The 24271-nt window shown below is 36.4% G+C and overlaps 1 protein-coding gene across 3 annotated transcripts in view; it reads left to right on the top strand.

The window, feature by feature from the left end:
- The window catches only part of LOC139135349 (sodium-dependent multivitamin transporter-like), a 31116-nt gene extending 7532 nt beyond the window's left edge, over positions 1 to 23584 (top strand). For 2 of the 3 annotated variants that reach the window (XM_070702697.1, XM_070702696.1), the window contains exons 4-14: positions 366 to 485; positions 1233 to 1387; positions 6836 to 6976; positions 12007 to 12136; positions 13586 to 13674; positions 16244 to 16362; positions 17502 to 17656; positions 18307 to 18527; positions 19115 to 19215; positions 19838 to 20037; positions 20622 to 23270. In XM_070702697.1, coding sequence (XP_070558798.1) covers positions 366 to 485; positions 1233 to 1387; positions 6836 to 6976; positions 12007 to 12136; positions 13586 to 13674; positions 16244 to 16362; positions 17502 to 17656; positions 18307 to 18527; positions 19115 to 19215; positions 19838 to 20037; positions 20622 to 20663 — 1473 coding nt within the window. In that variant the 3' untranslated portion in view covers positions 20664 to 23270. Of the gene's footprint in view, positions 1 to 365; positions 486 to 1232; positions 1388 to 6835; positions 6977 to 12006; positions 12137 to 13585; positions 13675 to 16243; positions 16363 to 17501; positions 17657 to 18306; positions 18528 to 19114; positions 19216 to 19837; positions 20038 to 20621 lie in introns of all 3 variants that reach the window. The other variant, XM_070702695.1, reaches the window with a different exon arrangement.
- Positions 23585 to 24271: the final 687 nt, after the last annotated feature.

The raw sequence follows: 24271 nt of genomic DNA, 5'->3' as shown, positions 1-24271 counted from the left end.
TAAAATACATTCTACGGGGGGCGCGCTCGGGCTCCATTTCATTAGAACAATTCTCTGAAAGAAGTTAATGCACCAGCTAACGAACATGTAATGGAGATGGAACTAGTTCAAATCATTCACGGAGGAAATCACGTCATCACACATTTTCTGGTTATTGTCATTAATTTAATGCGTCCTTCATGAAGGCATTTTTTTTCAATTTTAACAGACAACGTCAAAAAAAAGATATTTTACAGTTTATTATTTGAAACAACCGTTGCAACAATATTGCTGTTTGATAACTACATGTTTGAAGACTGATTGTCAATATTTGCATTGTCGTCAAAATACCGTTATCATATTTTTTCTGACTGGTCCCTTCTCAGACATTCTACCTTTCCATCGCTGTCTACGCACCGTCACTAGCGTTGAGCGCAGTCTCAGGTCTTCATGTGTGGATATCAGTAGCTACTGTTGGTATCATCTGTACGTTTTACACGGCCGTGGTGAGTAATCTTATAGACCGCGCGTTCCGTTCGCTTTCACTTTCGTCTCCCACCAGCAATAGCAGGGAGTGGATGTTGTTACAGCGCTTATGTGAGTACGTAGATACCCTGTCGTTTTATGGGCCAGGCTGTGTACAGAGCTGAAGGTATTTTCAATTGCCTGTGATTACATTCATATTAGTAACCAAAGCGCCTTCATAGAGACAAAACAGACGAGTAGAAATAGAAATTAAAAAGGCCACCATCCCTGTGTTAACTCTATGGGGAAAACTGCAATTTTCGATTTTCGAAACAGTAAGACCGACAGTGAAATTCAAAACTTCTCTTATTCCGAGAGCTTTGAAATGAGTCCCAAGAAGCAGGCCAGGAAAGTTGAAAATTGAAAATGCGTATATCTGTCCCCGACGAGTATTCTACCTTATATTAATTTTTGTCTATGATACATTCAAAGGGACACAAGAATTTCAAAACACTATCGATATAGGACCTATTGTAAGTTTGTGGAAGGGGCAGTGGTTAAACTAAGTCAAGAAGTCTACACGCAAAAACTGTGAAAATTTTCAACCTTGCTTCTTTTAAAAATTTATGCTCACAAAAACAAATAGGGTGTGGAATTTTGAAAAATATATACGTTTGTGCCAAATTGAGGTTTGGAAGGCCTAAAACAAACCTTCAGGATTTCACTTTTGATCCTTTGTCAAGATGTTAATGTTTATCCTTAACATTCGTATTGCCATCTGATTGCAGGGAGGTATGAAGGCTGTTATTTGGACCGATGTCCTTCAAAGTCTGATCATGTTCTCGGGACTTTTGGCGGTCATAATACAGGGCTGCATCGATCTTGGTGGTGGTGACGTCGCTTGGCAGATCGCAAAGGACAGCGGCCGCATCTACTTTGCTGAGTATGTTTAGTCTTTCCTGAGTGTATCGAGTGACCCAACTTGCATTTCAGTGTTAAAACTACTCGTTTAAGTAGTCGAAGTATGAATCTTAGCAAGGTTTCCTTAATTAGACTGCATTCACAAACACCTCAGGGGATTCAAGGGGGGACTTGAAAATTTTGAGGGAATAGTTTCGATATATTTTAGTTTAATTTTCTAAATACCGGATTTCGTATGGAAAACATGTACTTTGTTCGTTTTTAATCCCGAAGTTTTTAAGTTGAAAATAGATCCGATTCACTTTTAGTCAAACATGTCAAATGATAACTATGCGGCCTGCTACGTCATTAACAAGGTACCATTGAATCCTATTGGGCGCGAGACCTTCGATATCATGAGGCACGTGATCCATGGGTTTTGTCGGACTCACGGTGATAGGCTTAGTTCGCTTAATGCGAATGAGAAATTTTCGTGTACAAACGTAACAAACGGAATATCTGTTATTTTCATGACATTCCAGCATGTTCACTTTTCATCGGCCAGCTGCAGGCCAAATTTATAACTCTATAGTATCAATTAAATTTTGCTACACTTCAGGGCTGTCTCGTCAACTGTTCATGTGTCTTGTCTGTAATGTAGCTTGTTTCTTTCAAGTTGTTACCCTACACTGCAGTCAGACTGAAGATAGGCATGAAATTGCTCCAAAATTTCTTACATTTTGAAATTTTCTCACTCTCAAAGAGGGATGCTCCCCAAATGAAACCATCAACCTGGCCGCCTTTTTGTCTCTGTTTGCCGCATATACTCTATATCTCAGAGAACCCTCCATTGAAACATCATGCTTGATATACTTTTACTTTTTTCTACTTGATTATAGTGTATAATTTTTCTTCGGGTGAAGGTTAGTCACTTGGTCTACAATTTTTGCTACTCATCAGTTCTTATTGTTTTGTTTTTGATTTTTTACAAGAAAGGGTTACAAGTGTTTTGCTGTGTGCAAACTGACATGTGCTGCCTGCAACTGCCTCTGTGGACGAAAGATATAAATTATATTCGGGAAAGGGGAAGCTCAATTTACATTTGTGAATTGGAGGTACAAGAAAATCTTTCGAGGTTATTAGGGGGCACTTCAAAATATCAGATAATTTTTTTTTCTTGAATCTCTCGCTTCCTCCTTGATGCAGACGTGTTTGTGAACGCAGCCTTACCCGTATATGATTTAAGTATATATACTTCTCTATCTTTCTAATGACCACTATCTCAAAAAGTGTGTCAGTCGATGTATGTTTCAATCTCCCGCGATTCACTGCGTGACGTTAGACGGCGGAAGATTGTGTAGCAAAGTGATGTCGACACCAGAGATCATGAATCAGAGAACATAAACATGTTGTCAAGAGGTAGGTTAGCCCACGCCAGTTTATTTTGTTTTGCATTGATGTATCGATTCGGCCTTTGACTTCACGTACCGCGGGTATTCGTGAGTAATACTTTATCGTGCCCGACCTTTATAGTCTGTGATGATGTATTAATGTAGACGATGAAAACTAACAAAGTAGTTAGAATGAATAGTCAAGAAGACGCAATTTGTATCATTTTATTTGGCATCATTAAGGGCACATCCCTCATAGTCTTGCGTGGCGAAATACACAGATCTGTTGGACCACGGTCGACTTTTTGAGTGACGAAAACTCCAAGCTTCAAAGCTAAAGATTAGTTAAGTTAAATGATTCAATCGGACAATGAATGCATGATGTACGTATACTCTGTGCACACAACAAACAAATGTGATGCATCAACAGAAAAAAATCTCCGCAAAGCATAATGACGTCTATTATGGTGACGTCAACATTCGCGACATTTTCACAAACACATCGAATTCGGCGTTTTACGACAAGCATAGTTCACTATGCTGAAGGCAGAAACTGGTAGACCGCAAAAATCCTCTGAAAATGTCTTTATGTAAAGAGATTTACATTTTGAAAGGATGAACGTAATTCGAACAAATTCGTCATCATTACTCTGGAAGAGATGCAATTCCTGATCTCGTCTTCCTTCTCTTACTATGACGTGGCAATTATGGCTGGCAAAAGGCTAGTCTTTATTTTCTTTCTTTACTTGAAAAGTCCAACAGTGAGGTGTCCTAGTTCCATAAATAAATGCAGCGCTGAAAAAGGGACTGCGCCCCTTCTCTTCAGACGTCGGTCCGCAGAAAAGAAAGAACATCTGTGTTCCAACCGTAATGCTAGCGGCAATTTCCCTTCTCTACGATAACTGATACCATGGTAATGACAAGGTCTTTACTTTCCTAATGAGTCAATTCCCCAACGGTTTTCTTCTATTATTCACTTTTCGTTTCCATAGGAGTATTACACTTGGCGCGGTTTCTTGGGAAATAGGTTGACGATTTGGTGAGGGTCGCCAGCGTTTTACATTCTCTACAAAGCAACCGATCCCTAAGGGACTCTAGCACGAAACGTCTCAAGCAGATTGTCAGCGATTTGCAGATAAAGCCGTACTCATTCAACGTTCTTTAAAATATAATCGTGTAACATTAATAATATCAAACGATCTTGACGTTCCCCACGGATGCACTTACATACAATACTTCCCATTGGAGTTGCAACGGACTGTAAATCTGAGCGTGCAATTTGCATCAGTTGTTTGAAAACATTTCAAATTCAAGGCAGATCATGGTGATTATCTGTTTTACGCCATCGTTGATCATTTGTCGGACAGAGTTAGCAGATAGTACGTAGAGTTGTCCTCTGCGGATGAACGTTGCCGTGTCTTTGTGGTGATCATGACCGCTTCTTCTCCCTGTCCCTTCAAAGAGTCACCGTATACAACGAGTGCATTAAGGACTGGACATAAATTACAGGGGCGTGGGCCGGTGTTTTTTGGGGGGTCGGTCGCCATTTTTCGCGCAAGCATTTTTGAAGGGTCATAAAATTTTGTGCAAGCCCATGGGGAGGGTCACCTTTTTTATGCATCAAAGCTGAAATTGCATGTGCACGTATTGAAGAATATGGAATACTGAAAAAAGAAAAAATACCTCCTGGCACTTTCATTTTCTGCCATTTCCATTTTCAGCGCGCCCTTCGGGCACAAGTTTAAGGGTATAATAAACAATGTATTGATGATCGAAGCAGCCACATTGATTTAAGTTGTCATTATTTCTACTTATCCAACTCCTCTATTGTGCATAACTGTCCCCTATAATGACTCTTTCAATAACAATTTGGGAGATCACTTATTTCATATCATTGACAATATATTGGGCATAGGTCGCTGTCAAATGTTCATGTCACTGTATGTACATTTTTTATTTTTTGAGGACATTGACAGGATACAAACTATTTGAACAGAACAGTGAAAAAAATGTCATCAATAACAGCTGGAAGCTCCAGGTCGAACAACTTTTGGATAACAATTTAGGATCAGATAACCTGCGAGTTATTTGTAGTTTCCTCATAGCCTACAATGTATAGTGAATCAACATTTTGGTGAAATTCCAAAATCAAATTTCTTGCAAACCATGGGCTTGAAACCACTCTAGTCTAATCATCAACATTAATACTAATAAATAGGTGTACATAAATGCACAGATTTATCTATTTTTGTATTGGAAAAAATTATTTATAGTTTCATCATAGACTGCCATGCATAGTGAATCGATATTTCAGTGAAATTCCAAAATCAAATTTCTTGCACAACCATTGACTTGAAACCACTCTAGTCTAATCATGAACATAAACACCAATAATCAAGTGTGCATAAATGCACAGATTTACCTATTTTTGTATTGGAAAAAATTATTCATACTTTCATCATAGACTGTCATGTATAATGAATCAACATTTTGGTGAAATTCCAAAATCAAATTTCTTGCACATACATGGACTTGTAACCACTCTAGTCTAATCAAGAACATAAATATCAATAATCAAGCATACATAAACACACAGATGTGCCAAGTTTTGTATTTAAAAAAAATATTCATAGTTTCGTCATAGACTACAATGTATAATGGATCAACATTTTATGCGAAATTCCAAAAAACAAAGTTCTTGTACACAGATGCACATGTTACCACCCTCTTCTAATCAAATACAATTATGTCAATTATTCAGGGTCCATATATGCACAAATAGTGCATATTTTTAATTGTGAAATTTTTTTTACAGTTTTGTCATAGACTGTCATGTATAGTGGATCAACATTTTGAGCGAAATTCCAAAATCAAATATCTTGTTCACATGTGCACTTGTAAACAACCCATGCTAATCAAGTATATTTATATCAGTTATTAAACATCTATAGATGAACAGATATTGCTAGTTTTATATTGGAAAATACACGTTCGTAGCTTTCTTATAGTCGACTACCATGTATAATGAATCAACATTATCGATGAAATCTAAAAATTACATGTTTTGTACACGCATGCACGTTTTACCTGCCACTTCAAGCAAAGTACATTTACATGAATTATCACACTCATGTGATTTGATATTGTTTGGACAAAGCGTTATATCAGCCACATTTTGCCTTCGTTTTGGGAGAGGGACTTCAAAAGTATAGCAAGTCAGAAGGGGGTCTTAAACACATTGCGGGATGTTTGGGGGGTATTGAGTAACAGGGGAGGGTCACTAATTTTTGTGCATGAACTTTCGAAGGGTCATTATTTTTTAAGCAGCGGTGTTTCGAAAAAATCCCAACCCCCTGTAATTTATGTCCAGTCCCTTAGACCTTTGTAATCGCATCTGACCCAGAAGACTGCTCTCGTGATAATCGCTAGTGGTCAAATGAATGTGCGTTAACCTTGTTCAAGAGTAACGGCTACCATTTCGAGAGTAATGACTCCCATTAATTTCCCTTACTAGAATTCAGTCTTCTGACAAACAAATTGAAGATTAGATGACCAAAGCGCCTTGCCGCCGTGCCTCGCGGCAATGCAGAGATTACCTCATGGAATCAGCGTTCAAGTTCAGTTCGAGTTCGTTGAGCGGTGATATTGGGGAAGGCTCTCTTGAGCAATTATCCGAGAAAGCCTTGCGGAAGGGAGATCACGTAAAAGCGACAACGTGATTAGGAAAGGATAGCTATCGCATTCGCTTTGTGAAATTTTCATTAATTGCCAAGCCTCTTCAAATTAACCTACCTATATCTTCTCTTCTCGTCATTTTCAAATGTCTACAGGATTCAAGCACCTATGCATTTATCTTTTATTTAATTTTATCAGCATGTTTTCTCGTTTTCGAAATAAAGCACATAGGCCTACCAGGTGTTCAGCATCTCAAAAGTGACCGAATTGTTTTGACATGCGCTGAAGCTGGCGACATCTGAACATGTCCGACATGACAGTAACTATATTATATGGGTTAAAGGAAACCTAAATTCACACGTCTTTGGTCATGGAAGTAGTAACTAAGAATGTGTGGCTTGACGTTCTGTAAAATCTTATTTCAGTTGGAGTTTGGACCCCACGGTTCGACACACCATTTGGTCCATATTCATTGGTTACTCCTTCGGTGTTTTCCCAACGTTTGGTGTAAGTCAAGCTACAGCTCAGAGGTTCTTCAGCTGCAGGAGTGTGCGTGATGGCCAGAAGTAAGTACAACCCTTATGTCAAGAGGGTAATCAAGTGCAAATCAAAACGAATTATTCTTTTGGAGGTAACTTATTCCGCCAAGATTTTTTTTCAAAATCTTACAACAATTATACACTTACTTAGCAGTCACCGACTTCTTGTCGACTCAATATAAACGGAAAGCCAGATGTCAAATTGACAATTAAGACATTCGGATGCTCAAATATTTACAATAATTTTCTCGTCTACCACTTGTAGGGGTTCATTTTGCAACTCTTGGAATAAGCAAGTTTGTACCGTCTTGGTCATTGGAAAATTAAAAATTTTATTTTTCTCTCCTCCGCAGAGTTAACATTGGAATGGCGGCCATTTTGAATTTCAGTTATCGATAAATCTTGGGTATTTGTTTCTCTAGTACCAATATTTACACCGTGGCCTCTGATTATTCTTGATTTGGAAAGAGAATGTCCGAAAGTTTTTTGAGGAAAGTTTGAGTAAAAGTTTAAGTCTTTCAATTTTCGAGGCGCATACTACCTTAAAACACCACGGGTTAATTGTGAGTTATTTTGGATGTAGCGTTGACAAAAAAAACATATAGTATGCTTGTATCTTTCGCTCAACTGTCTATGATTATAAGATCACAGAGAACAAGGAAAACAACTTAATTTGCATAACGCCAGACTGACGCAGCTTTACGGGCTTATTTGGAAGGACACAATAGATGCACGCAGATGGCAACACCGGATGGTCATTTTGGAGCTGTATAAATATTGACAAATTCAATTTATGTCTTGAACTATAATAAGGCAACTATAGTTTAAAGCAGAGTTGTAATGTTCAAGGAACGACTTTTTCATCACCATTTGACACTTCTGTATGAAACGCTGTCAACGAAATAACGCTTCTTGTTAATTATCCCAAGTCTGTATTTTAGGAACCGAAGAATGCCATGGTATAACACTGCCAAATTAATGAGTATCTATCTCGTAGGAAATATTAATGAAGACTGAACTGTATGACACAAACTCCAAATTGATCGGGTTTGAACTATGACACAATGTGATTATTTATCGTCGAGGCTACCCAATCTGTCGTCGCAATCAATGCCAGTGAATCCTTAAACATAAATTAAATTAATAAATAAATTTGACATGATGAATTTGAACAGCTATATAATTCACAAACTCGCGATTTATGTTTGGTACACCGTACGGCGTGGACATGACAGAGCGCCGGCTTAAAACAGAATCGGATGGATTTACGAGAACATAAATCTCTGTCTCTCTCTTTTAAACCTTAGACGGAAGGGCAAAGAAAGTCATTCAAGTACACTCATTGATTGATGTACCATGGAAACCTGCAACCGAGTCTTTGCATATTCGCAAATCAACCTGCGTTTGATTTGACCTACTTCGAAATTTTTAAATTGAATACGACCCCTGCAAGCCTTCGTTTGGCGTGAGAACGAAGCACTCTCCTTTTTGCGCACATTTCAATGTTCCACTGTATCTTACGAAAGGGCAGTTGCTTTTAGGATATGCGCCTGTAAAGTGCAAGACTTAAACTTTTCCTCAAACTTTTCTATATGAAACTTTCAACCATTCTCATACCAAATCAACAAGAAAAATGTGGGGTCACCATGCAAAGTTTGGTAATAGCGAAACAAATCGTCCAACATTTTGCGATATTTGAAATTCAAAATGGCCGCCATCCCTTTGCGATATTTGAAATTCAAAATGGCCGCCATCCCTTTTTAACTCTGTAGAGTAAAAACAGAATTTTGAAAGTTTTCTCTTTTCCAAGAGCTTTAAAATGAACCTCAAAAGTGGTAGATCAGAAAACAATCGTAGAAATTTGAGAGTCCGAATATCTGACCCCGAGACGCGTTCTACCTTAACTTCTTTAAGCATGTTGAAAAATAATTCTAGTCCAGACTACAGTCACCTTGTCAACAAAACATTGGCCACTACCCATTTATAGGATGTATTGAACACTGGTCACTGCGTGAATTGGGGAGCAGACCTAGTTATTGTTGGAAATAGGAAAACGTAGAAAACATATTAATTAAACGTTAAAGTTTACGGATCGTTTGCTCTTTTACAATATATATTTTTACAAAGATGAAAGTAATAATGCCAAGTTAGAATACGTCGTACTATATTCATTTTAGATGTAGCTAGTTCCTGCCTCCGAAACTAAAAAAATGTAACTTTTGCTCAAACTTATCGTAAGGAAATGTTAGACCATTCCCTTAGGAAATGAGGAACAAATTATCAGAAGTAGCCGTGCAAAATTTGGTACAGGAGAAACAAATGACCCAATACTCGACACTTCACTTGACATTCAAATGGCCACCATCCATGTGTTATCGCCAGTGAGAAAAATAACATTTTTGGGTTTCAAAAATTAAGCGGATGAACACTTTATTTACTCTATGAACTTAAAAATGAGCCCTCACAAGTTGTAAACCAAAAAGTATTGTAAACGTCTGAGGGTCCGAATATCTGTCCCCCAGGCACACTCTACCTTCAATAAAATGAAAAAAAAAAAACAGAGTAAAATCACACACGCTGTAATTTAAGTCGGTCAAGTATGCGGAAAATTATTCCGAATGAAGTCATCGGTTTAGTTGATTACGATGAATTGTGTCAAATGTGCAAGACTTTAATGTCAGTGAATGCAACTGTATATAAACATGTCAAGTTGAATTTCACAGGATGTACTGGATATCTGTAAATCTGACTTGTACAATGATGTTTATGTATATTGATATAAAGAGTTATAAACTAACTTGTAATGGCTGTTACCAACATGATAACTGCATTCAACTCTACATTCAATTGGTTCTATGTTCAAGGTGACCGTTATCACAGTCAAAATCTAGACAAACAAAAATGATGGCAAAAAATAACCAACCACTCACAAGCGTTTAAATTAGAAACAATCTCTGACAGGCTAGTCCTCAAACAGTAAAAGATACAGATCAAGGTTTTTGCATTCTATCTATTCCCTAAAACTTCTCATTGCAATGTCCCTTTCTAAATCTTCTTCCCAGTTTTGTAAATGAAGAAATCATACACTGTAAAAGTTACTGAAAGAAGCTTGAAAAACATCTCTTATGCTCAGAGGGTACCACCTCGATGTGTATTTGAACATGTCACGGTGTCTAAACAGAGGCTCACGACCCACGTCTCCATAAGCATTAGTGTATAAACACTGTCGTGTGACCTTGATTCAAAAGTGTCTGCATTTATCCTTTATCAATTATCCTTAAAGACACAGTAGCTATAACTTTTGATTATTTTTTTCATTATTTTGTTTTTTAATGACAATGGCAAGTTCTTTGTCTACTGTACGGCAAGTTGAAAATCCCCCTTTTAAGTTTGTCAACACAACGTCTCTCCTTGTAAAATGCTCTGTAACGGTTATTATTTACATTTTCTAGATCATAATTGTAACGCCGCAACAGAATTTACTTGTCAATAATCAAAATGCAATTTACAAGTGTACAGGCTGAGTTGACTGTGTATCTCAACACGTTTTTTAGTAGAACGAGAAAGTCTAGAAAATGACTTGGAAAACGACCATGACGAAGAAAATAAACATAACGAAGAAAGTAATCAAACGTGACGGCTACTAGCCCGTTAAACACACCTTACGACTTCGGTACGCTCGTTCATCCAGTAAAGATTTACACCTTGAACTTCTCTGTGTCAAAGTCGCGATCTCAAATTAGAGGTTTTTATTATCGAAGTCCTAATCCTTAATTTGAAGTTTTATAGCCTGTACCCTGTTGACTCCAATCTTCTCGAGGGAGTCAACTTTCGAATGGTGATAAGTGATTCTCCTAAGAGAAGCTGACAACTTCGATGTGAATAGACGCAAAGAGCGTGATTGTTCAGATTTCTTGATCGCAATTTTATTAACTTAAGGTGGATTGTAGATTCTCAAATTTCAATAATGTTCACAGCTCTACAGCCGAAATGGTCTCATTCTAAAATTGCACTCAAAATGGCGTTTTCGCTGAAAAATGTCACTGAAATTGGAATAAAAGAATTTAATTTTTCCACAGACTTTACAACTGGAATGGGAGCACTGTTACATTTCAAAATTCCTAGCTTCTCTAACCACAAGCATTTTTACGGTCACTTCGTATTTTTATTCTTTAATATTGAAGAGAAGTATAGTTTTAACTCCCTTAAGCACAATATTATGTATGACGTCGGGCAAATTGCTTGTGACAAATTGTATGTAAAGCATTTTACAAATTAGAGTATATATATATATATATATATATATATATATATATATATATATATATATATATATATATATATGTAAAGCATTTTACAAATTAGAGTATATATAGATAGACAGATAGATAGATAGATAGATAGATAGATAGATAGATAGATAGATAGATAGATAGATAGATAGATAGATAGATAGATAGAAAGATAGATAGACGTAGTGCTTATAGTTTGTGCCTCAAAACTGAAAGACCTATCCATTTGCCCATTCTTGCATCTAGGAAACTCTCAACCATTATCTTTCAAGATCAAGAATAAAAAATTATAGGTCACCATGCACATTTTGTCACCTAAGAGACAAATTAACTAACGGTGGGCGATGATCTAAGTTTAAAATGACCGCCGTCCATGTGTTACCTCTGTGTCAAAAATCAATTTTTCGATTTTTACAAAAATAGGCGATCAAAATTACTCCAACAACTTCAAAATGAACAAACTCAAGAGAGGATCAGACCAGCGATGTGAAATTCAGTAGTCCGAATGTGTCCCCGAGGCGCATATTCTACCTTAAGATAGTCACTAAATGAGGTTTCTCGTCACGTTACCATTACGACTGGATTCGCAGGAGGCCAAGTTCCAAAAACCTAGCAAAATACCAGTCTACTTTCTTGTTCAGTGAACGCCTTTGTGATGTCGAGGTATTGGTTTTCGAGAGACATCTTCGCTTTCGTGACACTTTTTAGCCTTTTGTGTAGTCGCATTTTCTTATATCTTGATTTCACTTTATTCTACATCCTCAGGTCTATATACGTTAGTATACCTATAGTGATAACCATTATATCACTTGCCTGTTTTTGCGGAATCGTTATGTATGCCACGTATGTGGACTGCGATCCATTGGCGTCGGGGAAAGTAGCCGTTCCAGACCAGGTGATGCAAAACTGCTAACTTTCTTGAAACTGGATTTGATTTCTGTCCAGATAAAATTTATTTGATTTATTAGTTCTTTTTATTTGTCACCTGTAACCACTATTCAATATTTTCCGATATGTTCATCACCTTTTCTTCTGAAGTCACTCTTTTGCTTTACCGCATGTTTGCACATTATCGTAGTAATCGACAATGCCACAGTGCCACACTGCTCCTTATCTTATCCTGCCCAGCTAGTCTTGCCGTGACTTTCATCTCATCCAGGTATCTCATGTTGTACTCAACGGGGCCTGGAGTCTTTCCCTATCTAACGCAGTTCCATATATCTTTGTGCCGTGCCAATTCATGCTTTAAATCTCCCACAAAATGCTACATATAATGGTGAATTCCACGCGATGCGTTCCTTTTCCTGACTTAAGACGTCACACCTTATAAAACCTCATAACAATTGGATTGACTTCATGTAACATCGTTCCATTCTCGCTGAACCTCTCGGAATAGCTAAGTGGTCACTTATTAGCATGTAAATGTAAATATGTAAATGTCAGTCAATCAAAGAACCGCGACAGATTCATTAGTTTCACAAGTATACTTGAAGGGACAAAGGCGATGTTTGTGCCTTTGTATTTAAAGAAAATAGCAATTACATTCTTGAAATGTGCAATGGAACACAGAACATACTTAGCACAAAGCTGTTGTAACAGTTATCAGATCATTACCGTATACTTGTGATAAATACTGGTAATCATGTCTTCGTTTTTCTATATCTTTTCTGCTTGGAAGAGTTGCTAAAGGCAGACTCTGTTGAAAACCCTTTCTGGCTCTTTAAAAAGGTCAAGTGGTATAACCACTTCCAAAGTTCAGTTGCAAAAGTAATATTAAAAACTCGACATTTTGTCCCTTTAATCACTCAGTATCATGTTGACATACTAATGCATTTCTATCTTCAAGTCCGTCTGTGTCTGTCTCTTTGTCTGAATCTACTAGAATCTATCTATCTATCTATCTATCTATCTATCTATCTATCTATCTATCTATCTATCTATCTATCTATCTATCTATCTATCTATCTATCTATCTATCCATCTGTCTATCTATCTATCTATCTATCTATCTATCTATCTATCTATCTATCTATCTATCTATCTATCTATCTATCTATCTATCTATCTATCTATCTATCTATCTATCTATTCAACAGTCTGTTTTTCGTATATCAATGTCATTTCAAGTTCACTAGAATTTCGTGTCCATATTAATGACACTTGAGATAATAGTAGAAAGTTTCTCTCACTTTGTGTTCATTGACAGGGTCAATGTCGATATTTATGGCATCGTATCGTGTTATTACCCTGCGTATATGCACTATTGCCACAACAGAGTCATTCTCACGAAATACTTGTGAATGTGCTTTAACATACTACGTCTATTTTTCACGTATATTTTCAGAGGATGGCTTATTTCGTTCTGGATAAATTTACCCATGTGCCGGGATTTGGTGGTTTATTTATATCTGCAACGTTCAGTGGCGCCCTGAGGTAAGTCCTTCATTTTCCTTCTAAAGCATAAGTGAATTGTATTGAATAAATTATGATATTTCAATATTAGATGAGTTCAGGTCATGGCATCTATTCTATCGCTATTCCTCCACATAGTATGTAAGCGGACGAAAACAAACACATAGACTCACATAATATATATATATATATATATATATATATATATATATATATATATATATATATATATATATATATATATATATAAACATTTATGTATATCACTCGTATATAGGATGCGACGCGCTCACACACACACACACACACACACACACACACACACACATCGAGCACCATTACATAAAGACATAATTTATCTCATACCGTTCCTGACTCCATTTGATGTGGTGGAGTGTGTATTATGTATATTCTGTTATTTTATGTAAACACATTTAAATAAATAAAATAATTAGAGAGACAGACATAGACAGATAGATAGATAGATAGATAGATAGATAGATAGATAGATAGATAGATAGATAGATAGATAGATAGATAGATAGATAGATAGATAGATAGATATACAGACAGACAGACAGACAGACAGACAGACAGATAGATAGATAGATAGATAGATAGATAGATAGATAGATTGATAGATAGATAGATAGATAGATAGATAGATAGATAGATAGATAGATAGATAGATAGATAGATAGATAGATAGATAGATAGATACTATCAATAAATATTTCAATGCATATTCCTGTTTGCTAGTCTATAAGATTCTTTACTGTGTATTTTGCCATGTAAATCCCAACGGGGATGCAATTTCAATGAATGTTTGACTTTAACTAACATCTAATAGGATCGACCGTCAAGGTAAAACATGACAATAGCGATTGCACAATACAAAATACCATCTCTTGATAAGCAGTCTATCCGTGCAAAGCATCGCCCACTTACTGGGAATTTACTTGTATAGAGTCAGCAATGAAGTCGTGAAATATAAATATCTCTTCTTATAGGTAAGAATCGACGTTATAGCCACAGGAAATGCATTAGGCGGCACTGCTATGCTCTTATTCATGACAAATGATGATTAAACTTTCATGCGTCGTGATTGTGTGGCAAGGCTACATTTTTAACGAAATGCAGATGCATAATTCACGGTTTAGTCTAGATGTCTTGGCTACGAAAAACGAACATAATCCCAGACTTGAAAAAGTCATTTAGAATAGACAATCATGTTATTTTCATAGTGCATTAGTTTTATCTACTCGGTCATCTGCTACTTTACAAACAACAAATTAATATACCCTTTTTGGAATTTAAAGTACTATCCCGTTCTGATGTAACGTTATTTTGTTTAAAGTCGTTTGCGCAAATGCCAAAATGTTAATCATCATTACAAGAGCAATAGTGAATATAGCATTTCAAAATTATCGTTAACATTGAGGCAGCACTTCAGTGAGATGTAATGGCGTTTCAAATCCTCGCTAATACATCAAACTGTCGGCTGAAGGGATTACGTCTGACATTCTCTAACGCTTCGTCATCTACATTAAATACGCATGCTCACAACGACCTGGCCTGATTGAAGAGCCGAGGTAATTCTTCATCCATTAGACAACCTCCAAGCTCGAAAGCCTAAAGACGTTTGGTTTATGCCTCAATGCGCTGAAGCGAATGATTAGTTACTTTAATCTTGTTTGGATCTTTAAGACTGTGCCCATGTATTCGCTGTGCTATTTTCGAACGAACGCCTCCTTTTGACAGTATATGTTAAAGACTTCCGCGTACCTTTAGCGTTACGTGGACGTATCACACTAGTACCTTGCTACCGAGTGAAAAAAAGATGATATACACGGATTGACTATGTAGTGTTGTCATCGTTAAACTCGAGTGAGAAATTCAGCCACAGGCACGATTTCACAAAACATCATTGTTCAATCCATTCGCAGGTAGATACGCTTCTCGATACGTCGTATAAGGTCATTTCGGTGACTTGAACTGTATAACTAACCGAGATACACGTCCATACTAACAAGCTACCATTCACCTTATACACATGTGACAATCAGTAGCTAATGGAAGCTAGCAATCTTTATTGTAATCCCATGATAAGTTTCTTGTATTTTATCACTCTTGTTCCATCATTCATCAAAGTTCAGATAAAAAAAGGTACATGTTCAGATTCAAATTCATTGTCATAAGATTAGGAAAATACTTCAATTTGGTACACATTGTTTCATCAACAAATTATAATTTCATAATCTGCGCTTATATGTATAATTTTCTGTTTATAAGAACGTAAGCGTCACGCCTGGGGGCGTTTGGATGGCTGTTTTCTTGTGTACAAGGAATTTTTACCCTCAATAGTAATAAGTTACTGAATATCACACTAGGTGCGAAAGTAAAATATTACAGCTGTGACAAGAAAAAGTATTGATGGAAGCGGCTTTTTGCTATGCGCGTTGGTCGTATGAGTCCCATGTGTGACCTTGGAGTGCAATGACGATTCACAGCAACCCCTTGTAATGAAGATAGCAACGCTCTGACTTGTCACGAAACCCACTTAATGATACAGCGTATGTTTAATCTACAGCACCCTTTCCTCTGGATTGAACTCATTAGCAGCCGTGACATTTCAGGACTTCATCAAACCGTTCAGTTGCGGCGTAAAGTTATCAGACAGTAAAACCACCCTTGTTCTCAAGATTCTGTGTAAGTTCTGCTTGTCTTTATCAAGATAACATCACTACGCGATGGACTATTGGATCCTGGGAGGGGCTTGCTCAAAAAAAGTAAAAAAAAAGCTAATATTGTTGTAACGTTTGCAGCTTTGCTTTTTTCTGCAACAAAGGTATTTACAAAGCTGAAAGCCAGAAATTACGCAAGTCTGTACGCATGATCTGACAAACAAGATGTGTGAAATCTTAGAAAAAAGTTAATGTCTTCCTTCTGACTACCTGTCCCGAGATATAATGGAGAATCGCTTACTGAATACTATTAAAAACAAGGATTGTTCCGTTCAAATGTGTCATCCCGTTTGCGACGCCCTTGGTATTTATAACATATATTATACATATGAGATAACAACTAGACAATTGTTATCATTAATATTATTACAAGAAAACAGAAAATAAAAAAATTGTGATCAATTTCATTAGCTGTTACAACGATACACGTTAGGTAACCTTTTCGCGATTCAACCTGGAATTAAAGGAATTTTGAAAGTTGATATTTTAGTCCATAAATGGTCGCCATAGAAACATGTGTCATGGGAACAAATATCAGTTTCGCTTACTGTGACCAAAGACATCCAAATTATGTAATTTCCATAGCAGCAAGCGGTATTTTCAATGGAGTTTGGAAAAACTGATATTTGCCGCCCCAAATGGTTGTCATGGAAACACGTGCTTTAGCAGTTGACAACAAGTTTGTTCTTTCATCGAAAGATACCCCTATCGTGAAGCTTTTTGAAGCAATCCAGGGTATTGTAAATGGGATTATGGAAAAATGATATTTTAGTCCCAAACGGATATAGCTTTTGTTCGTTTTGAACAAAAAAGCCTATCTTCAAATTTTGGTGAAAATCGGATCCATCATTATTCTGATTATGATAATTATATTTTCATTATTATTATTATTATTATTATTATTATTATTATTATTATATTATTATTATTATTATTATTATTATTATTATTATTATTATTATTATTATTATTTATTATTATTATTTATTATTTATTATTATTTATTATTATACTTACGTCGTCATTCGAAAAAGTGAACGACATAAGAAGCTTCATTCTCATTTCATATATTTGATACAAAATCTTCTCTTTGGCAACATATAGGTTCAGCGTATGGAGTGATTGCGATTCTATTGGTTCTCCTTGTCTCCAATATGGGCTTGGTGTTGCAGCTGGCCCTCTCCATTGGTAGCCTCGTGCTGGCTCCGGTGTTGGGCATGTTCATTCTAGGTTTATTTTTTCCCTGGACTAATAGCGCCGTAAGTGTTTATTGTGTTTATTGGGCGATCATATTGAACACATGCAGAATAGGATCATGGTTCGTGTTTGATTTAGATTGTTGTATCGCTGATGGTTTTAGGGAGATTGTTGTACTAATCCACGCTTGTTACATAAAAAGTATTTTGGTGCAGTGTTGTGCCTTCTGTAGGGACTTTAAATAGGTTCCGGTTGGAGGAACGCAGTGATGTAGATGATGTAGATGTCTATTAATACAGCCTACTGAATTAGGTATTCACATGATTATAGGAAATCTCGCATTGTTGTCGCACAAAATAGCAAAAGGGTTGCTTAATTTCCTTTCACGTGATCCCCTCAATAAATTATTCCTTTTATAATATCACGGTCGTGATGCATTATTTTAAATGTAACCTGTTAAGAATTCTCATTACCGCTGCGTTTATTAAATTCTTCTAAAGATAGGGTCATAAATAAAGCCCGGATTTTTACTGTCAGCTGTCATGACAACCTATTGCGGTTAGTATATATACATTAAAAACTAAACGAACGATAATTTCTTCTGGAATATTAACCTATTATTTTCAATGGGCTCATCGAATAAATGATTGATACAGGCTTTGAGAAAATTTGCAAATGAGTCACGTACATCGTCTCCCGTTCCACTTTGCAGGGTGCCATAACTGGGACAGTTTCTGGAATTTCAATCGCCTTAGTGATTACTGTTGGGAAATTCTTTTACCCGCCGTCATGGCCAAAGTTTCCAACGTCGATAGATGGATGTACAAATGTGACGTCAAACTTGACCTACCTCACGAGTACGTTTGCACCAGAGGTGACAATGACTAGTCTGATGACACCGACCGTGACAATGACTAGTCTGACAAGTGCTGAGTAAGTAGAAGTGTCTCAAACAAACGTCGGTCCACAGTCTCTCAAGTAAAGCTTTATTGCCTGTATCTTTTGATGCAATTATCAAAGTGAGTCTTCTTATACAACTTCGTATGTGTCTCCATAGACCCCTCTACTGTCTATGGTGTCTACAACGTCACAATGAGGACAGTTACTAAGTCTCAAAGTTAGACGATCACCCAATATATGACCATAACAATGTCCAACATTCACATACTTCACTGCAGGAAAATTGTAGACAATCACACGTTTCAAAAACTATATTCTAACCATGACCGTGCAAATTTACTATCATCTACCCGCAACTTATTGTCAATAAGGAAACCATTTTGTCCTGACCAACGTGAAACAATTTATTTCTGTAAATAAAGTTTCACATAAAAATTGACTGATCACTTTGTTTGAATGTCACATAGAATTTTTTCAAGACAAGTGTGTCCCTAAGTGTATCCGGAACGCAACTTTCCTTCTGTGATCAACAATTGATATTTCAAAGCAACTGCCAACGATAGTTTTGAAGTAGCCGATACAAGTGACGTAATTGCACATTGTATCTCGTGGATATTTAGGGAAGGATTTGCGTGGTTTCTGAACATGTCCTACTTGTGGTACAGCCCTGTGGAACTAACGGTGACCATAGTCATTGGGTTGCTTGTCAGCTTCCTCGTCGGTGAGTAGATATACCCGGATGTGGACAGACATCAGTACTCGATGACCTTACATCAGTGAGAGAGAGAGAGACAGATAGAGAGACAGAGACAGACAGAGACAGACAGATAGACAGACAAAGCGACTACTGTAATATCTAAGACAACTGCTGTTCAGGTTCCTATGTAGTTGTGTTAACCGCAAAAGAAGAATCAGGTGGTAAGTCCGATGAGGAGTGGGTAAAGATTGAAATATAATGAATAAGGAAATATGTATTTAGATAAAGATTATCAGAAAAAAACAGACCAGGATAAGGAAACAGTATATGTCATGTTACAGGCGAACTATAGGAGAGTGTTAGTATTAAGCGCAGATTGTTCAGGCAACAGCAGGGTTCAAAGTAGAGTAATCATGGGAATAATGAAAAGAACATCGAGTGAAAAATAGCATAAAGGGATTTGGGGCTGTTAAAAAGATAAACTCGCCCTTTTAAAACTTTAAAGATACTTCATGCGTGCGAATGTATATAAAGAAATACTAAGCATTCTCTTGTATTCAATATCGCTCCGGCCGTAATCGTATGTTTCACAAAGTATACACAGAAAAATTGACGGTTTGATTTTTTATCGCTCCATCGAAAACAGGACGCACAGATCCTCTGAGTGTGGATCGCCGATTGTTGTCACCATTGGTTGATAGTCTGTGTAGCTGCTGTCTACCTGATGACTGGAAAGAGCGCGGGAAAGTGGAGGTTGACGGGAAGGGGGATGGCTGGAAATATCGAGAGAAAGCAGAGATGAACGGACCAGACGGCCAGTTAACTAATGTGTATGGTGTTGAAATGGTGAGTTCAGGTAGAAGGTGCCTCGGTGATAGATATTCATATTCTCTCAAATTTTTTACAATTGTTTTCTGGTCTGCTGCTTGTAGGGACTATTTTGAAACTTTTGGAGTAGGCTTTTCACCATCTTAGTTTTGTGAAAATCGGAATTTAAATATTTCCATAGAGTTAATAAAGGGATGGCGGCCATTTTGAATTTTAAATATCAGTAAATGTTAGGCAATGATTTCTAGTACCAAAATTTGTCCGCTGACCCTGATACTTGCTATATTAAATAGAATGACTGAAAGCTTCATTGAGGAAATTTTGATCAACAATTTAACTCATTGATTTCAAAGCGCATACTACCTTAATAGATACCCATAGAGAGTTTTCACTCGCTATTCATTCACTTTATATGCTAAGTATCTGTGCATACAAATTACAAGTTCCAATTTCAAATTACAAAGTCAGTTATAAATGATCTTACCCATCGATTAACAGTGCAAGAAGGCTACGTTTCCGTGCCAATAGTCATCGAGATAGCCTTAACCTTATTTTAACTTTTCAAAATCATTTATTACATAAACGTTTTTTTCCCTTTTCAGATTGCGAAATCCACGCAGACGCGTGACGAAGACGGAAAGTGATAACTGACCATTAAGTCACATGCTATAGCACTTTATTTACAAATGGGTCCAGTTCCTTAAATTCTGAGGGTGTTTATCTAACAATAGATTACCGTATGACACTCTGATATGGCACTCTGATATGGCACTCTGATATGGCACTATGTATGTATGTATGTATGTATGTATGTATGTATGTATGTATGTATGTATGTATGTATGTATGTATGTATGTATGTATGTATGTATGTATGTATGTATGTATGTATGTATGTGTATGTGTGTATGTATGTATGTATGTATGTATGTATGCATGCATGCATGCATGTATGCATGCACGCACGCACGCACGCACGCACGCACGTACGTACGTATGTATGTATGTATGTATGTATGTATGTATGTATGTATGTATGTATGTATGTATATATGTATGTATGCATGCATGCATGCATGCATGCATGTATGTATGTATGAAGGGAACGATTGGGATAAATAAAGTCATCGAAGTCTGCATGACCAAGAGTAAACACTGTTGGAACTAATTTGGGATAATTGGATATTGGTATTTTTCAAATTTCTCAAAAGTGTTAGGTGACTTTTAGCTGAATGTTGCGAAATTACAAATGACTTATAAAAAACAAGATGGTAACTTAAAAAAGAAAAGCAGATGAGCTTACATTTGCAGTTTATATCGACATTACTTCACTATCCAATTATCCCTAATTAGTTACAATCTTGTTATGGCGAGTTGAATGGTATGGCGAGAACAAAATAGTAATGTTTGTTTAGCCTTGACAAGAATATGAAAATAACCTCCATCAAAATGAAATACCTTATTATGACTAATGTTCACAAAAAGATTGTCCATAAATACACCGATGCAAATTGACTGGTTTACATGAAATTTAAAAAAATGTATGATATAACTATGACACTTTTACTCGGCAATCGCCTTTTTGCCATCTGGTTGATATACCAAGCAACGTGGGCTGGGGTTGTGACTGTCAGGTTTGTTTGCGTGAATGTGTGCGTATATGTGCGTGGGACCTTCTCGTGTGCGGGAAATACGCATGCACTTACAAGTATACACATATTTGTTACAAATCTTTATAAAAGCATTGTTGTAGTTCTTTATACGAGTCTAACAAAATACATGATTTGGGAATGAATTTTTTCATAAGGGTATATTGATAATTTTTACCAATACGATTTTACAGGCACTATGTTTATCCAGGAAACGAAGCGGTTGATATCTGTAGTAGTTATGCCAATATTACTTGTGTTATCTATTAACCCTATTTCTGTGGAGGCTCACAGATAAGCCTTAAATCGGGGTACCTGCAGCTGAGACTATTATATTTCTGACATGTGCCATGTCGGTGACTTTTCAGAATATTTCCATTGTCTTATTTCCCAACTCATGTAATATCGTGTTGTCGTATTTACGAACAAATGTACACCTGTTTGATGTTTGTTACACATGTAAAAATATTGCGTTGCTGAATTTGAATTTACAAACGATTGTTTAAGAGTATCCAGACCAAGATAAAAACCCAAAATGTACAGCTCCATCGAAAGCTTGACATTGTATGCTGACTCAGTGATATAATAGAAAATGGAGTATGTTATACTGACTCTTTTGTATTCGCTGACCAACAGTGTGATAAAATTTTAATGTTTTAAAGCATTTATAATTGTCAGAAGAGCACTGAAGTTCCGGTGACAGTCACGGTAGAATGGGAGATTAGTATTTGACTTTGCTCAATGTTGTTACCGACTCCAAGTCAGCTTGACGTGGAAATGTCGACACCTACACAGCTTACATCGCCAGATGCAATTTCATGTTGGTAAAATTTGGTGATGGTAAAATTTGATGATATCAGGTAAAAGAAAACAAATGCTTAAAAACATAGCTCGGCGTTAATCGATGGTTACCATGGTGTTAAAATTACCGATAGTTTAAATTTGCTTTATGGACTCATCATTACCGTACTTGGAATAATTCACCTTGTGCGGACGTCACGTGAGTCACACATTATTTCAAGCTTCATCTCCACGCGTCGCGTGTTTATCATTACAGTCAGCACAAGGGGAATACTTGTGGTACGAAAACCAGTATTATTCATCACATTCCATCAGAAAAAAATCTTTTTGAGGCGAATCTTCCAGAGTCTTGACTTTTCCTGCGTGGTTGATTTTTTTTGTAAGATGAACAAAATATTAAGGTCAGTTGGCTTGAGAAATGGTCAGAAGAATGCTCCGTACGATAACAACAACAACCGCTATTGTTACTTCTGCCTTTGCTCATTTTACATTGGCAATCATTCAACTTATAAACCTGTCGTTTTCATATCCACAGTGGATTTGTAACTTTACTATTCGCAATATACTTGTATATTTCATTTCAAGAGCCATCATAGGTATCCTTTCACAGCTTGTTTATTCTCATATCATACTTTTTCTAATATTTTATTTGTGTAAATCGAATTTCGTAAAACTACCATATTTAATATTTTCATTTCTCACCTATTTTACATTCATAATAGGTGCCTTTTATACAATGTATTATATCAATGCGATAAGGTATAAATAAACGTACCGTTGAAAACTAACTGTACATCTACAACATGTGTATTAAGCCTCTTGATGTTATCCTCAACACAGTATCGTATATTATTAGTTGTTGGTACTCACCCTTGATTTTTTCATCAACACTTCACTTTGACTCTATAAAAACAACAAAGCTCACTTCATTGTGTTTTGCTTGCCGGTTCAATAATGTGAATTAACACACATTACTATTTTACATGACTCTGATTTGCAGCTAGTGGTACTTATGAGTGCAAGAACTCCAATGCTCACGGCTTTATTAGCTGTACGTTTTTGAAATATTCTACATATTTCGTTTGCCTGTAAAATAGAGTTTCTTGTTTTCTCTTATGTCGACATGCAACATACTCAATTGCAATTCTGTATATATATATATATATATATATATATATATATATATATATATATATATATATATATATATATATATGTATGTATGTATGTATGTATGTATGTATGTATGTATGTATGTATGTATGTATGTATGTATGTATGTATGTGTGTGTGTGTGATGAACAGATATTATCACTTCGTATCACTTCAATGGAAGTAATTTATGTTAATATATGTATATCTGTATAAAATATATATACATACACGCACACACTAAGCATGCATGTCTTATAGGTCTAATTTCATTTGTTGGCGACAAATAAATTTTCGTCCGGACTGTAATTCATTTGGCAATAATAACGCTGAATTTGACAATGAGCGTTGAATTTGTAGGGCTGACGCATTGTATTTCAATAAACTTCAAGAGTAACATGGGATAAGCGTTCTTGTTTTCAAAAACAAAAGCATTGCAAATATTATCAAGAGCATTGATCAGATAATGCTGCATCCATTGAATCTTAAAATTCCATATGTGATTAATTATTCCCTAAGGCTTGAATCTAAAAGTCAGCCATTGGTTGGTTAATTGTTATTCTTTTCCCAACAACAAAGTCTTTTTGGTCTGGTAGTGTAGTTCGTTTCATCAACGGGTAAATTCGTCTCGTCTTGGCTATGATTACTCG

This window comes from Ptychodera flava, chromosome 6, assembly GCF_041260155.1.
Source record: "Ptychodera flava strain L36383 chromosome 6, AS_Pfla_20210202, whole genome shotgun sequence".
Taxonomy (NCBI): domain Eukaryota; kingdom Metazoa; phylum Hemichordata; class Enteropneusta; family Ptychoderidae; genus Ptychodera; species Ptychodera flava.
This window is presented reverse-complemented; position numbering and strand designations above follow the sequence as displayed.